The 14,987-nt window shown below is 46.0% G+C and overlaps 1 protein-coding gene across 1 annotated transcript in view; it reads left to right on the forward strand.

Moving 5' to 3' along the window:
• The window catches only part of SH3RF2 (SH3 domain containing ring finger 2), a 110,796-nt gene that overhangs the window by 90,142 nt on the left and 5,667 nt on the right, over nt 1-14,987 (forward strand). The window contains exons 5-7 of the mRNA XM_042938407.1: nt 4,765-4,856; nt 6,105-6,275; nt 13,567-13,802. Coding sequence (XP_042794341.1) covers nt 4,765-4,856; nt 6,105-6,275; nt 13,567-13,802 — 499 coding nt within the window. The remainder of the gene's footprint in view (nt 1-4,764; nt 4,857-6,104; nt 6,276-13,566; nt 13,803-14,987) is intronic.

Consider the following 14,987-nt stretch of genomic DNA (forward strand, 5'->3'; position numbering starts at 1 on the left):
CTGAGGTCACAACTGACCGCAGGGAACCACCTGCCAGAGGCCTGTTCACTTAGTCTGGTGGAACATACATGCCTCCTCAGAAGTTGGCCATCCACCTGGTTGTCCCCCATTTTTCCAGTGGGGCCTTCATTTCTGTCTTGTTCTGTCTGTCCTCCTTCCCTACCAGGCTCTCTCTTCTCTGCCCTTAGCTATGTTGCTCTTTCCCTTATTACCTCTTTTATTCTTCCTTCATTCTTGTTCATTTTCATTTGCACCTTATTTATTGAGCTTGTGTCTGATACATAGGTTTCCATTCTTCATTTCTCTCCTATTCAGGTGGCCCTCTGCTATGAGGGTTGCTTGCTAGCTGCCCAGTAATAAGCTGAACCATCCCTGTGCCCTCCTCTGACCAATCCCAGAGCTTGGGCTGGGTCAAGCTCAGGCTCCTTGGATTTTCCTGCCAACTAGATAATATATTCCTATTTTTTATCAGCTTTATTGAGCATAGTCACATCCAATAAAGTTCAGCAATTTTAAGTACACAGTTCAGTGACTTTTGGCAAATGCATAAATGCATATGATGACTACCAAAATTGAGACATAGAACACTTCCATCACCCCAGAAAGTTTTTTGCCATCAGTCAATCCTGTCCCCTCACCCCTGGCCATTGGCAGTCCTCCATCTGTTTTCTGTCACTAGTTTGGGTATTTTTAAGAATGTCCTACAAATAGCAAAGTAGAATATGTAGTCTTATGTGTCCTGCCTCTTTTACTTAGGATGATGTTAAGATTTATCCATGCCATTGCATGCATCGCTGAGGAATATTACCCTGTGGTTTTACCGCAATTTGTTTATTCATTCACCAGTTGATTGGCATTTGGGTTGTTTCCAGTTCAGGGCTAAAATGAAGAAAGCCGCTAAGAACATTCATGTCAAGTCTTTGTACGGACGTATGTTTTCACTTTACTTTGATAACTGCTTGTGAGTAGGGTTGCTGAGTAGTGCATAAATGTATATTTAACTTTATAACAAACAGCCAACTTGTTTTCCAAAGCAGTGGCGCCATTTTACCTTCCCACCAGCAGCATGTAAGAGTTATAGTTGCTCCACATTCTCACCAACACTTGGTATGGTCAGTCGTTTTCATTTTAGCCATTTTCTTTTTTTTTTTAATTTTTTTTTTTAACGTTTATTTATTTTTGAGACAGACAGAGACAGAGCATGAACAGGGGAGGGGCAGAGAGAGAGGGAGACACAGAATCCGAAACAGGCTCCAGGCTCTGAGCTGTCAGCACAGAGCCCGACGCGGGGCTCGAACTCACGGACTGCGAGATCATGACCTGAGCCGAAGTTGGCCGCTTAACCGACCGAGCCACCCAGGCGCCCCTTAGCCATTTTCCTAGATGTGTAGTGGTATCTCATGGTAGTTGTAACTTGCATTTTCCTGATAATCACTGGTGTTGAGCATCTTTTCATGTGCTTCTTGGCCACTCAATCTCCTTTTGTGGTATCTTTTACCCATTTTTTATTGGATTGTCGTTTTCTCTGTGGGTTGTAAGAGTTTTCTGATATTTTTTCATCTGCCTTTTCTTCTTTCTTCCTCATTCTATCCCTCTGGCTCTGTTTTTTTCTCCCACTGTGTCCCAGTCCCAGTTTCTGACACCTCCCCCACCCCCAGAGCTGTCCACTATCTCCCCTTCTCTCCTCCCTCCTTCTTGGCCTCTTTCCTCCTTGTTCATGGATGTTCTCCCTTCACCTCCAAGACATCTCAAAACCTGAGAATCTGGCCTCACTTCCTCTTCCATATTAGAAAGAACCCCCTAAACACAAGCCCACTGATTTCAGTCCTGGCTAGGTTCAGTGTTCCAAACAGGAGGAAGGACTCCCCGCCCCCAACCCTCCAAATGAAGACCTAGAGAAGTAAAAAGACATAGCCTAGTGTAATGGAGGGATGGCTTTGCATTCTGACATCTTTCTCTTCCCTAAATGATTAATAGTGTTTATAGATAGAAGGGCTTATTCTACTCAAGCCTAACACTGGAAAGTCATGGGTGTTAAGTGCATCCTGCTTAATCAGTGGTCCAACAGTCTCCACAAACATAAGATTAATTGTTCTCATAACAAGGCTCTCCCTTGGCACAAGTCCCAAGCCCAGCAGGGATTTGTTTTGTCGAGTCACAGGGAAGGAATAGCCCAGCGCAAAGCTGGCAAACTTTTCTTCTCTCTTCAAGAGAACTGGTGTGACAATATTTGATTGCAAAGCACAAAGCACTTTACACAGTGATAGAGAACACAGGATGGGTGACTGTAGAATTTTTTTTTAAGAGCTTGCTGAGATATGCCTCACAGGCCTTGCAGTTCACTCATTTTAAGGTGTACAGTTCAGGGGCACCTGGCTGGCTTAGTCAGAAGAGTGTGCAACTCTTGGTCTCGGGGTCATGAGTTTGAGCTCCACATTGGGTGTGGAGATTACTTTAAAAAGTGTATAATTCTGTGGGGGTTTTTTTATATTTTTATTTATTTTTGAGAGAGAGAGAGACAGTGCGCGAGTCGGGGAGGGGCAGAGAGAAAGGGAGACACAAGATCCGAGGCAGGCTCCAGGCTCCGAACTGTCAGCACAGAGCCCAATGCGGGGCCCGAACCCGGGAACCTCAAGATCATGACCTGAGCCAAAGTCGGACACCCAACTGACTGAGCCACCCAGGCGCCCCCGTGTTTTTTTAAATATAGTCACAGGTATGTGCAACCATTACCACAACTTTATATCATTTCCTCACCTCCAAAAGAAATCCTGTACTCTGTGACCAGCACTCCAAAACCCTTTTCATCCCCAACCCCTAATCTACTTTCTATCTTTACAGATTTGTCTATTTTGGACATTTCACATAACTGGAATTATATAACACTGTCTTTTGTACCTGGCTTCTTTCATTTGGTGTAATGTTTTCCAGGTTTATGCATGTTCTAGCACGTCTCAATACTTCATTCCTGTTATGGCCGAATAACATGCCACTGTACAGATACACCACGTTTTGTTTGTCCATTTGTCAGTCAATGGGTGTTGGGGTTATTTCCACCCTTTGGCTATTATGAATAATGCTGCTCTAAACATTTGTGTACTAGTTTTCACGTAGACGTATGTTTTCATTTCTCCTGGGTATGAACTAGGAGTAGACTTACTGCATCATATGCTACTTCTGGTTAATCATTCAAGGAACCAGCAGACTATTTTCCAAAGGAGCTGCACCCTATTACCTTCCCACCAGCAACTGCATCAAAGTTTCAGTTTTCTACACTCTCACCAACACTTGTTATCTGTTTGGAATGGTTTTTTGATCCTGCAACTATAGCTTCAAAACATCAAACATACATGCACAGCACACATATAGACAATCATCACCAGAGAACACACATAAAACTACCAAGTCATGCATACCAGCATATACCAGCACATACCTCTAGAGTTCACATATGTATACATAGAACCCCGCATAGACATTTACAATCACAAGCTCATGTACAGTCACAGTGCACATGCCTGTCAGTGCATAGACTCACATGTAGGAATATAATCAGATGTACAGTAGACCAGTGCTGTCACACATGTGCATACGATTGTCATGGGTTGTGAACAAGCATGCACACAGAACCAGAGACACGTGCACTCAATAACGCATTCACTCTTGCCTGAACACACATATACAAATGACAGTTGTGCCCACAAAAGCAGAGTCCTAAAAAAGCCACACATATATAGTTATCATCACTTACGGGGGTGGTAACTGAACATAAATTGAGTGTATTTACTCTGGATGACAAGGAGATGATTGAGATTACCTTAGTCCTTGGTGTACTGGGTAGGAAGATGTTTTCATTCATTTATTTGTTCTTTAAGCTACAAGTATGTATTGGGCACATAGAAAACACAGTGATGAACAAGACATAGTCCCAGCCCTCATGGAACTTATAGTCTAGTGGTGGGGCAGTCAACTGTGGTGTGTGTCAAGAAGGAAATAAATAAGGTAATATGATAAATAGGCAAGGTGCCAGGATAGTAGTTTCCAAGTATTTTTAGCAGTGTTGCTCGCTCTTTCATCCTGGCGAAGTGAACACTATTCAGATTCACCTTCCATAAGTCACTGGATAAACTGGTGTGTGTGTGTGTGTGTGTGTGTGTGTGTGTGTGTGTGTGTGTGTGTGTGTGTGTGTGTGTATTAATACTAGCATTATTAAGAGTGTGGGCTCAGGACCTAGACTACCCTGGTTTAAAATTTGGTTTCTTTCAAATTGGGTGATCCGCAAATTCTCATCCGCAATTAGGGATGCCCATAGTACCTTTAGTAAGGATTAAATTAGCTGATACTTGTAAAGCACTTAAAAGTGCCTAGCCAGTGTCAAGTTCTCATTAGTAGCCATGATATCATTTTCTGAGTGTAGGTTTCCATAGAGGGAGCAAGTGCACTGGGAGGTGGGTCGGGAGAGGCTGGGGGAATAGATCAAGGAGCCCAGTAGTGTCCTGTTGACCAGCTACTGGATGAGTCTTCATCTTCTACCATGTTGGAGCAGTTGTTGGGAAGGCAGCCCTGGCATGCCACCCTGGCAGGCCATAAACCAGTCCATCCCCACCTCACTGCCTCCAGCCACAAACCACAGAGAAGATGCATGATGCGTGGCACTGGGCAAGGCTCTTGGTTTTCAGCTGCATCGGGCCTTTCTGCAGCAGCTCTGCTGTGGGCCTGGCGTGTAGCATTCACTGGTTCTGCTTGACTGTCTTTTCTGTGTAGGTCAGCACTTACCATCCCATACCTGGCTCCCCAGGACATTCCGCAGCCATCGTCAATCTGTCCAGCTCCCAGCAACACCTCTCAGCAAACATGTGAGTAACAAGCTCAGCTCTCCACCCCCGGGTCCTGGCCAGAGAGGCCGCTTTTGCCACCCCTCTGCCTTCAAGCATCACCACTCCCAGACCATCCCATACAGAGAGACAACAAATCCCTTCCTTTATATCCTTCAAAGGAAATAATGCTGAAAAACAGATTGGCAAGCCACATCATCCTAGCTCATTATTTTACAAAAGTAGAAAGGAACTGGAAGACTAGACACCAAAACATTGCTGGGAGATTGGATACTGAGCAATTTCTGTTGTCTTCTTCTAGATTCAAAATGTTGGGTCATAAATAGATGTTGAAATATAGCATTTTGGTGGAGGGAAACCCTGTAGAAGAGAACACCCTCCCCAGCCCCTTTGATAAAACCTTCCAGTGTCTCATAGTCCTTGGAGTCTAGAGGGACTTCTTGATGTCCAGCCTGAGGCCATACATTGGTAACCTGAATCTGGCAAGCCCACATGAGTTACTTTTAATGCTTTTAGTCACTTCCACACCCTCGCTGTGTCTTCACCCCTGGCTTATAACTAGATGTTATCTGCCTGACGCCTGTGTAGACTGCAAACTGGAAAGTCACGACTCTAACCCAAGGACATTTTGCGATGTTACAAACCCATCATCGCCCTCCATCCCTCCATGCAGCCAGCATTCCACTGTCTGCTAACAAACTAAAATCAACTCCTACCTCCCCTCCCCAATGTCTGCTTCCCTGCCTACATTAAGCTAGCTCCTCTGGCCATTCCTGGGAATCAAATATGCCCCCACTCTCAGCAGAGGGAACAGATCAGAGAGTCTTCTGTTCTGACCTCTCCTTTCCCTTCACTTGCTGGCTGCAAACATGTTCTGGGGTGATACATTAAGCAGTATGAAAAAGCATCCTGGGCAGAGCCATAACTTCTAGGTTTGAGACCAGGCTCTGCCACTGATTCTGGGTCACCAACTCCTTTCTCTATCCTAGTCCAGTTTCCCCATTGTCAAAACGCCAAGGTGGCCTAAATTAGTGATCTGAAGCTGTGTGGCACTCTGTGGAAGAGCAGGGATGTTGGCCCGTCCAGTGCTACTTCTATCACTATAGGTCCTATCACTATCACCTGCCTTCCATACCGACATTTCACCATGAAGAAGTTAGTTATTTCTAACCACTGGGTCAGTGGTTCCATTTCCCTTCACTCTTTGCTGGCTCCATGCCCTCCTCCAGGCACGTTCCCCTTCTTCACCCAGTTCCCTTGTCTCCCCAGGTTTGTGGCCCTGCACTCCTACTCAGCCCATGGACCCGATGAGCTGGACCTACAGAAGGGAGAAGGCATCAGGGTCCTGGGCAAGTACCCAGACGGCTGGCTCAGGGGCGTCTCCTTGGTCACTGGGCGGGTTGGCACCTTCCCCAACAACTATGTCATCCCCATTTTCAGGTGCGTGCCCTCTATTCTCGGGCAGCAGAGGTCGGGTCCACTAGGTCCGGGGCCATGTGTGGTTTCACTGCTCAAGGACTCAGTGCTCCTTCGGAGCATAGGCCAAGAAATGGCCTTAGTAACCCCCTAACACTTTTTTCTTTAATTGTAGAAAGTTATCTTTTTTAGAGTTCTTCACATTTTACAAGCACTTTCACATCTTTTAACTCACTGGATATGTTCAAGAGTCCCTCCTGTTAAGGGAGATGTGATTTTACAGATGAGGAAAGTGATGTACAGAGTTAAGCAACCTGCTCAAGAGCTGGGTTTCAGGTTTTCTATAGTACGAACCCCCAAAATTCCATTCATATCCTGCACCCCAACTCTCCTGTATAGCCGAATAATGGGAGCCTGTGATAATCAGAAGACCCCTCAGAGCACCTCAGGAAACTTCCTAAGACACTAGGCCAGTAGGCAGAGTTTCCATGACTCAGACCACGACCTGTCCATCCACACCCCAGGCCAAAGGCTGATTACCCTGTAGGTCCCTGTCCCTAATAGCGTTCCCAACTTTTTTCATTCTCCAGCACACCCGACCCTTTCACTTAAACCACCACCACAGATCCCTGCACTGCCCATGGCTCCGCCTTCCTCCTCCCCATATCCACCCAGGCACAGCCTGGGCAGTGAGGCCATCCCCACACATCAAACACTGTCTCTATGACATAACTCCAAGGAAAGTGACAATCCATTGTACTCTCTGGGGGGGGTCAGAGCTGAAGTCCTATGTCCAGTTTGGGGGAGCTTCATAAAGGTGGGGCACAGTGTCCGGAGGAGGGCCACAAAGATGGTGAGGAGACAGAACACTACACCACAGTAGACAGTCATAGAAACACTAGGATAAAGCTACAGAAGACAGGGTCAGAGGGACCATAACAAGCCTTGGAGACAGGAAATCTATTCCATGAGGGGAAAGTGAACCAGTGGATACAACTTAGAAGTTGGATCTGTAAAAGTTTGCACATTCTAACGCATAGATTTTTTTCCAATAAGGTTGGCTGGTGAGGTGGTAGGACCCCCTTTCTAGGAAGAGTGAGTACAGGCAAAGTCTGGGTTTCCATAGATCCAGGCTTAGATAAAAAGATTTCTTCACATGGCAGAAAGTTGAACCGGAAGTTATCTCCTTCAGTGGAAGGTTCTTGGAATTTGTTAGAAAGTTGCAAAATCTCCAAAGGCAAACTAAGGGTGTCTATAACTGATGCTGTAGTCAACAAATATTTATCAAGCATAAACTATGTGTCAGGCACCTTTTTAGACACAGGAGAAACACCAGTGGACAAAACACACAAAATCTCTGCCCACCAGAAGTTACATTCTAGTGGTACAGACAGATAATAAACAAGGTATATAAGTAATGTAAATGGTGTGTTAATGGTAAAGGCCAAGAAGAAAAACAAGAAAAGGATAGAATTAGTAGAGGTGGTGATTAAAATTTTAATAGGTTGGTCAGGGATGGCCTTACTGAGAAGAAGGAAATGAGGCAGGTGTATTCCAGACCAAGGAACAGCAAGTACAATTGCCCTGAAGTAGGAGTGAGCCTGACATGAAGACCAGTAGGACTGGTTTAGAGCAAGTCAGGGGGATGTTAGCAGGAAATGAGGTCAGAATGGTAACAGGTGAGCCAGATCATATAGAATTTCCTAGGTCATAATGAGGAATTGGCTTTAACGCTATGGCAAGGTTTTGAGTGTAAGAGTGACATGATTTAACTTACATTTTAACCAAAATCCCTGTAGTTGCTGGGTTGAGAGTAAGCTGTAGAAAGGAAATATGGAAGCAGAGAAACTAATTAAGAAGATACTGTAATACTCTGGGGGAGAAGTGATGGTGCATGGAGCCAAGGCATTAGCCAAGGAGGCAGGGAGAGGTGGTTAGATTCTGGATATACTCTGAAGGTAGACACTGCAGGATTTTCTGACAAATCAAATATCAGGTGTGAAAGAATAGAGGAGTAAGGTGAGTCCTAGTTTTTTGCCCCAAGTAACTGGAAAATGGAGTTGCCTTTTACTGAGCTAGAGGGGGAAACCAAGAGGAATGGGTTCTGAAATGTGAGGGGAAGCAAAAGCTCAGTTTGCAGCAGATTAAGTCTTAGATGCCTGTTAGCAATCCTGGTAGAGATGTTGGCAAATGGTTGAGTATACAAGCCCAGCATTTAAGGAAGAAAGTCCAGGCTTGAGAACGTATTTAAAACCCTAGGACTAGATGAGACCATTGTGGTAGGATCAATCGCATTAGAGAGAATGACAGTGAGCCAGAAGCCAAATTGTGTGTGTGTGTGTGTGTGTGTGTGTGTGTGTGTGTGTGTGCATGCGTGTATATAATTTACTGTCAAGTTAGCTAACATACAGCGTATGCAGCATGCTCTTGGCTTCAGGATTAGATTCCCTTGTTCATTGCTTACATATAACACCCAGGTCCCAACAAATGCCCTCCTCAATGCCCATCACCCATTTTCCCCTCCCCCCCACCCCCATCAACCCTCAGTTTGTTCTCTGTATATTTAAGAGTCTCTTATGTTTTGCCTCCCTCTCTGTTTTTAACTATTTTTTTCTTCCCTTCCCCCATGGCCAGAGGGTAAAATCTTCATGGAATGAGTGGAGAGGCTGAGAGAGGAAATGGTGACAAAGTGATGCGAGAGGTGGTCAAGTCTGATACTATGAGTCAAAGCTGGGAAGGATTGAGGAGGGTGGGGGAATGGTCTAGAGGTGCCAATGAAGAGCAAGAAGGATATCTACCCTAACTCAGGAACACTTTCTTCCATGGGATCTGACATCAATTCTGTAAGGCCCATGTCTGCTACTAAAGCATTTGCTTATGCATCACGCCTTAGCCCAGTGTCCTGGTTATTCCATGAAAACATCATTAGAATAAGTGTGACCATATAATTTATCATCCAAACTAGGACACTTTTTTTAATCTTTTTTAATCTTTTATTTTTGAGAGAGAGAGAGAGAGAGAGAGAGAGAGAGAGGAAGAGAGACAGAAGGAGACACAGAATCCAAAGCAGGCTCCAGGCTCTGAGCTGTCAGCACAGAGCCCAACATGGGGCTTGAACTCATGAACCACGAGATCATGACCTGAGCCAAAGTCAGATGCTTAACTGATTGAACCAACCAGTCACCCCCAAACTAGGACACTTTTAAGAAAAGAAGGGGAGACACACACACACACACACACACACACACACACACACTTTTAATACACCAGGAGAGCAGGTATAAACTAAGACTCTCCTAGGAAAATCTGGACAAATGGTTACCCTTACTAGAATCCATGGAGGATTCCATTCCCGTGTATTCCAAGGCTCCAGCTTCCCTTTCTCTCCTTGGCTTTTCTCCTAGGTACATGTATTGTGTCCTTAGGCAAGCCATGAGCCATCTAGACTCGTCTGTTCAGAGACAGCCACATCAGACAGTGGATGGAGTTTCAGCCATAGGTTGCCATTGAATCTGTCCCTCCCCTCCAGTTGATAGAATCCTGAACATATGTGTATACTGAGGTGCTACTTACGTGGATGTGGGTTTTGCTTCTAGGGAACCAACATTTCCAAAAAGAGCAAATCCCTGTCAGAGTATATTCTCCTGACTGCTGTTAAGTGACAGAGGATTGGTGCTCTCTCTGTGTGAAGTTCTTCTTGATGGTCCTCTGATGCAAAGGAAGGTCCCATCACCAGTAATCTTAGACATGGGTCTACGATGCCCGATTTATCTACCTGGGAGCAGCTCATCCTTGTTGTTAGCCACCCTCTCCTTTTGCTTCTTGGGGCTGAATGATGTGGTCCTTTGTCAGCTTAGTTTCCACTCCTTTTAGCAGGCTGTGTTAGGACTGAGTGGGTTGGACTACATGTGCAAGGCCCCTTTCTGCTCTTTGGTTCTGCATGTGTGTGAGGTTTTCTTCCCATCTCTGTTTTCTGTTTGCAGCGATGCCGCTCACCACCAGCAGCCCCCTTGGGCTAGAAGGCAGCCTTTTATAAAAGAGCCAGGGCTCGAAAGTATGAGGTCCCCCCTGACCACTGGAACCTTTGCTTTATTAGCATTATGCCCCAATGAACTGGGCCTGCCAGAGCTTGGGGACTAACTCTTTAGAAAGACTAGTGCTGACCCAAATGCCAGGGTTTTAAGATTCAGCAAGTGAGCCTTTTAATTCCCAAGAGAATAAAAGGCAGCTGTGCCCTCCAGAGCGCCAGCCCTCTCTCAATGCTAGATAGTGACACCCACCTGTCCAGCCGAGTTGACCACAAGTAAATCTCTGCCATCGTGACATGCTTTCCCAGGCCCTGGAGGCAGCCACAGGCTCAGACTGTGCAGAACGTTTGTCAAGTTTCCATCTAAATACCCTCTGACTAGCGTCAACATACTTTTCCTCCTTCAGGCATAGTCTTGGTGGGAGGCACAAGTTTCCTCTCTTTTCAGAGGCTTAAGAAACTAGCTCCTCCTTCTCATGTCCCCCTCCTCCTCCTCTCTATCCTGCTCTTCCTCCTATCCTCCCTCTCCTCCTCCTCCCATCACCCCAGCTAAGAAACAGGCTCAGCCCATCTGAGGCTCTCTCTTAGGGCTTGGAAGCTTGAACCAGAGAGGAAAGAATGTGGTTGCAGTTGAAGACCTTTCATGGCAAGAACACAATCAGCAACGTCTGATCAGACCCCTGGCCCCCTATCTCAGATATCTGCTGCCAGACTCTCAGCAGCCTCCCTCAGTTCCTGTTTCCAAGGCCTCTCTGCCCCTCATGTTCTCCCAACACAGTCCCTTCTGTCCAGTAGCCAGGATATTCCTCTTTCTTAACAACCTTCACCAGGCACATGTGCCCCCCTGGTGCCTTATGGATGGAAAAAGCAATACAGGGGCCAACACTCGGTTCTTTGAACTTTCTATACAGAACTATATAAAGTTGCCAGGGTGCAAGCTTTCCCTTACCAGGAGGCTGCTGCCAGTGGTGAGTACAGTAGAGCTGCAAATGCCCCTTCACGTATGGCGGGGGGAGGGGGCTAGGTCTTATGGGTTCCTATCACAGACAGGAAAGGGGACACAGACCTGCACACTCAAAGCAGCACAATGGAGCAAGTTGGAGGCAATAGCACTCCTTCCTCCCCAAACCCCTCTTTCAGTCTCTCCATCTGGAAAACAAGGATCAGAATGTTTGCAGGTCTGGAGTGTAATGGGGATTAATTAATATATGTTCACAAAGTACTTTGATATTAGAAGAAAGCGCTGGGTAAGTGCTGAGCTTTTTGCCAAAAGATAGAGAGGGACTCCTGTTGGAAGGAGGACTTTGGATTTAAGAGTTTTTGGAACCTGACCTAGTGCTGGGCTCAGAAAAATCAGGTTGCAGCTCGGTCTATCAACAGTCATTCAGTGAAGAGACTTGTGGAATAAGGCTGGCTTGGGCCTAATTAACTGTATTCTGTGCTTGCTGCTGCTGGGAATGGTTATGGAACCTGTCTTTCCTGTGGCCAGCCCATTTTACAGCATCCAACACCTTGAGGCCCCCCCATTCAAAAAACAGGCAGATATAGCACATGACCATGGAGGCCAAGGCCAAGGATTTCTCTCCACTGCCAGCCCTTAGCTCCAGAATGGAGTGAGAGCTCTTACTGGCAGGAAGCCTGCACCCCTTTACTGACGACATCATTAGGGACCAGAGGCAGGTTGATGGCTGTGGATAGAAGTCCCATCACTGTAAGCATCATTCCTGGGCATTTGGCTGCATATGCTTCTTGGGCAGAGTTGGTCACGTTAAATAACGCCTTACCTATCTTTGTACCACTGGCTGGCTCGTTGTTAAGCTCCATATCACTTTTTTCAGCCAAAGAAGGAGAGAAAAGGAGGAGAAGAAATAAAGGGAAATGACTGTAGGCATTAAAGGGAAGGCATCAGGGAGGGCATCTCTGAGCCAGGGTCTTGGTTGAGTTGGTTGTTCCCAGGGAGGTTATTTCATCATCCGAGTGACAAGCTGATCGATGGACTACTCAATCGGGGCTGTGATTTTGGGGTAGGATTGGTAAAAGGGCAAGAAGGGCATGTAAAATGGCAGCCATTCCCCATAGGGTTCAGGGAGTAGCAATCTGGAAGCGAGTGACTGGAGATTGGTGTTTTATAAAACTTTAATACTAGTCTTAAAAGCCAGAACCCAAGGCTGAAAAGGGAGGGTCTTCCAAAGGCATGTGTAGGGCCTCCCCACTGCTTCAGTTTGTTTCTTTCAAGCAGGATTCAGGGCTTACCTTGCTACCTAAACGATGAACACTCTCCCTAGCCAGGAGGGAGTGTGCTCAGTGGTAAGACAGTGATCTTTTCAGTGGTAGAGGAGAGGGCCAGCCTGGACCTGGGTTCAAATCTCAGGTCTTATAGCTGCTTGGCCAAGTAACTGTAAGCCTCTATTTTCTTATCCATAAAATAGTGGCACTTGAGGTGCCTGGGTGGCTCAGTTGGTTGAGCGTCCAACTTCGGCTCAGGTCATGATCTCGTGGTTCACGAGTTTGAGCCCTGCATCAGGCTCTGTACTGACAGCTCAAAGCCTGGAGCCTGCTTCAGATTCTGTGTCTCCCTCTCTCTCTGCCCCTCACCTGCTCATACTCAGTGTCTGTCTGTCTCTCTCTATCTCAAAAATAAAAACATTTTTAAAAATTAAAACAAAAATAGTAGCACTAATAGTACGTACCTCAGAAGGCTGTTGTGAAGAACCCACAAGATAATGGGGGCAAAGCACTGCCCAATGCCCAGCATACAGTAAGTGCTCAACATGTGTTAGCCCAAACAACTGGCATCAGTGCTGAAAGCATCACGGAAATCATTCAACAAACTTTTGATAAGCAACAGATGCAGAACACAAAGCATATAAAATAAGGCATAAAATATCTCTGCCTTCCCTGAGTTTAGAATCAAAGGGGAAAGTCACAGAATGAATAGGAAATCAGAACCACAAAATGAGTTGAACATGTACAAGACCTTGTGCTCCAAACTCTTGGGGTTAGGAGTGATTAGAACTGGAATGAAAGATGACCTAAGTCAAGTGTTCTCGTTCCAATGGGGCCTCAGTATGAGACCCTCTCCCTGCCCTCTGCACACCTGCACAGTTGCCCAGCTGTAAATTGTGAGACCCACATGATCAAGCCTGTGTGGTTAATAAAGGGAGCATATATGATAGGAAGGGGGTGAAGAGAGACCACATTCAGTATATGGTTGAGAGCTTTTTTAAATAGGACTCATAACTGAACGTTTTATTTATTTCTTCTCTTTAAAACGCTTGCAACAACCAGAAAGACATCTAGTTTTCCAGATTCTCGGAGTCCTGGTCTCTACGCCACATGGACGTTATCCAACTCCTCTGTGTCCTCCCAAGGCAGCATTTCAGAAGGTGATCCCCGGCAGAACCGTCCCTTCAAGTCCGTCTTTGTGCCCACTGCCATAGTCAACCCCGTGAGGAGCACAACCAGCCCGGGGACTTTAGGACAGGGCTCTCTTCGGAGATCCGGGAGGAGCAGCATGAGAAAGAGTAAGTGGTGGCAGAGAGGTACGTGCCTACAGCTAAGTGATGGGGGGATCTGGCTCTGGGGTAGACAGAGTACATTTTGCAAAAGGAGGATACTGGCTTTAAAACAAGCCTCTGTAAAGAGTGCTTTTAATTCCCAAATAGTGACTGGTCTTATTGGATGAAGCCAGACCGACTTAAGGTCACTGCCCTTGGTCACTCCACACATGTATACTGAATGGTGGGGATGGTAGCAGCCCGGAGTGCCAGCATATAATTAGAACACAGCCAAGGTGGATGCTGGCTGTAGTTAAGACAGAAAGAGCAAAGTACTTGGTGGATCAGGGCTTCTCTGCTCCAGGGAACCCCGCAGGGGTGCTAAAAGGGAAACACGGGAAATATCGGGGAGGTGGGCGGGGAAGAGGGGGGTAAAGAGGGTTGAAGAGTCAATGCTGAGAGTCCCCAAATCTTGCTTTGTTATTTGACTAATATATACATGAGGTTAAAAGCATTTTTATTGTACAAAAGGAAGTCTCCTTCATATCCATAACCCCTGTCCCCAGTGCTCTTCTGTGTATATAAATAGTATCTCGTAATCATACCCACCACATGCACTGTTCTGCAGCTTGCTGTTATTTTACCTGTGTAACATCCACACTGCTCACATGGCAATGCTTTCATCCCCTAAAATATTGAACCACTACATAAGACCTCATTTTCAGGCACTTTAAAAAGGGTTTGGAACCCATTGTTCTACAAAACACGAAGGTTCTATATTTGCATACCTCTCTAGAAGACCACGAGCCAAGCCAAGTAAATTTGATTTATTCTACATTTTCTGATTTAAACTGGGCTCCACAGTCTATCTTAAAAAATGATTCAATATGAAAATGCAGTATGACCACTCAAAGCAAGAGGGTAACATGTGGGTCAGTATGCCACACAGGAAAAGGTCCCAAGAAAATTAAAATAGGTATCTTAGTCCTGCCCTCTCCCGGGGCTCTCACCTGACCACCTGCCCCACCACCATGTACTTGACCTCCCACTGTGTTGCCTCTACCCAGCTGCCCCTCCTCCCTCTTCCCTGCTGACCTTCCACCTCCTTCTCCCTGCCCACACGCAAACGCCTCCTAAATAATCCCACCACAGAAGCCTGGGGCAAGTGACTGGACCTCATCAGCCTCCAGTTTTCTCATTTGCAAAATGGAA

Source organism: Panthera leo, chromosome A1, assembly GCF_018350215.1.
Source record: "Panthera leo isolate Ple1 chromosome A1, P.leo_Ple1_pat1.1, whole genome shotgun sequence".
Lineage (NCBI taxonomy): Eukaryota > Metazoa > Chordata > Mammalia > Carnivora > Felidae > Panthera > Panthera leo.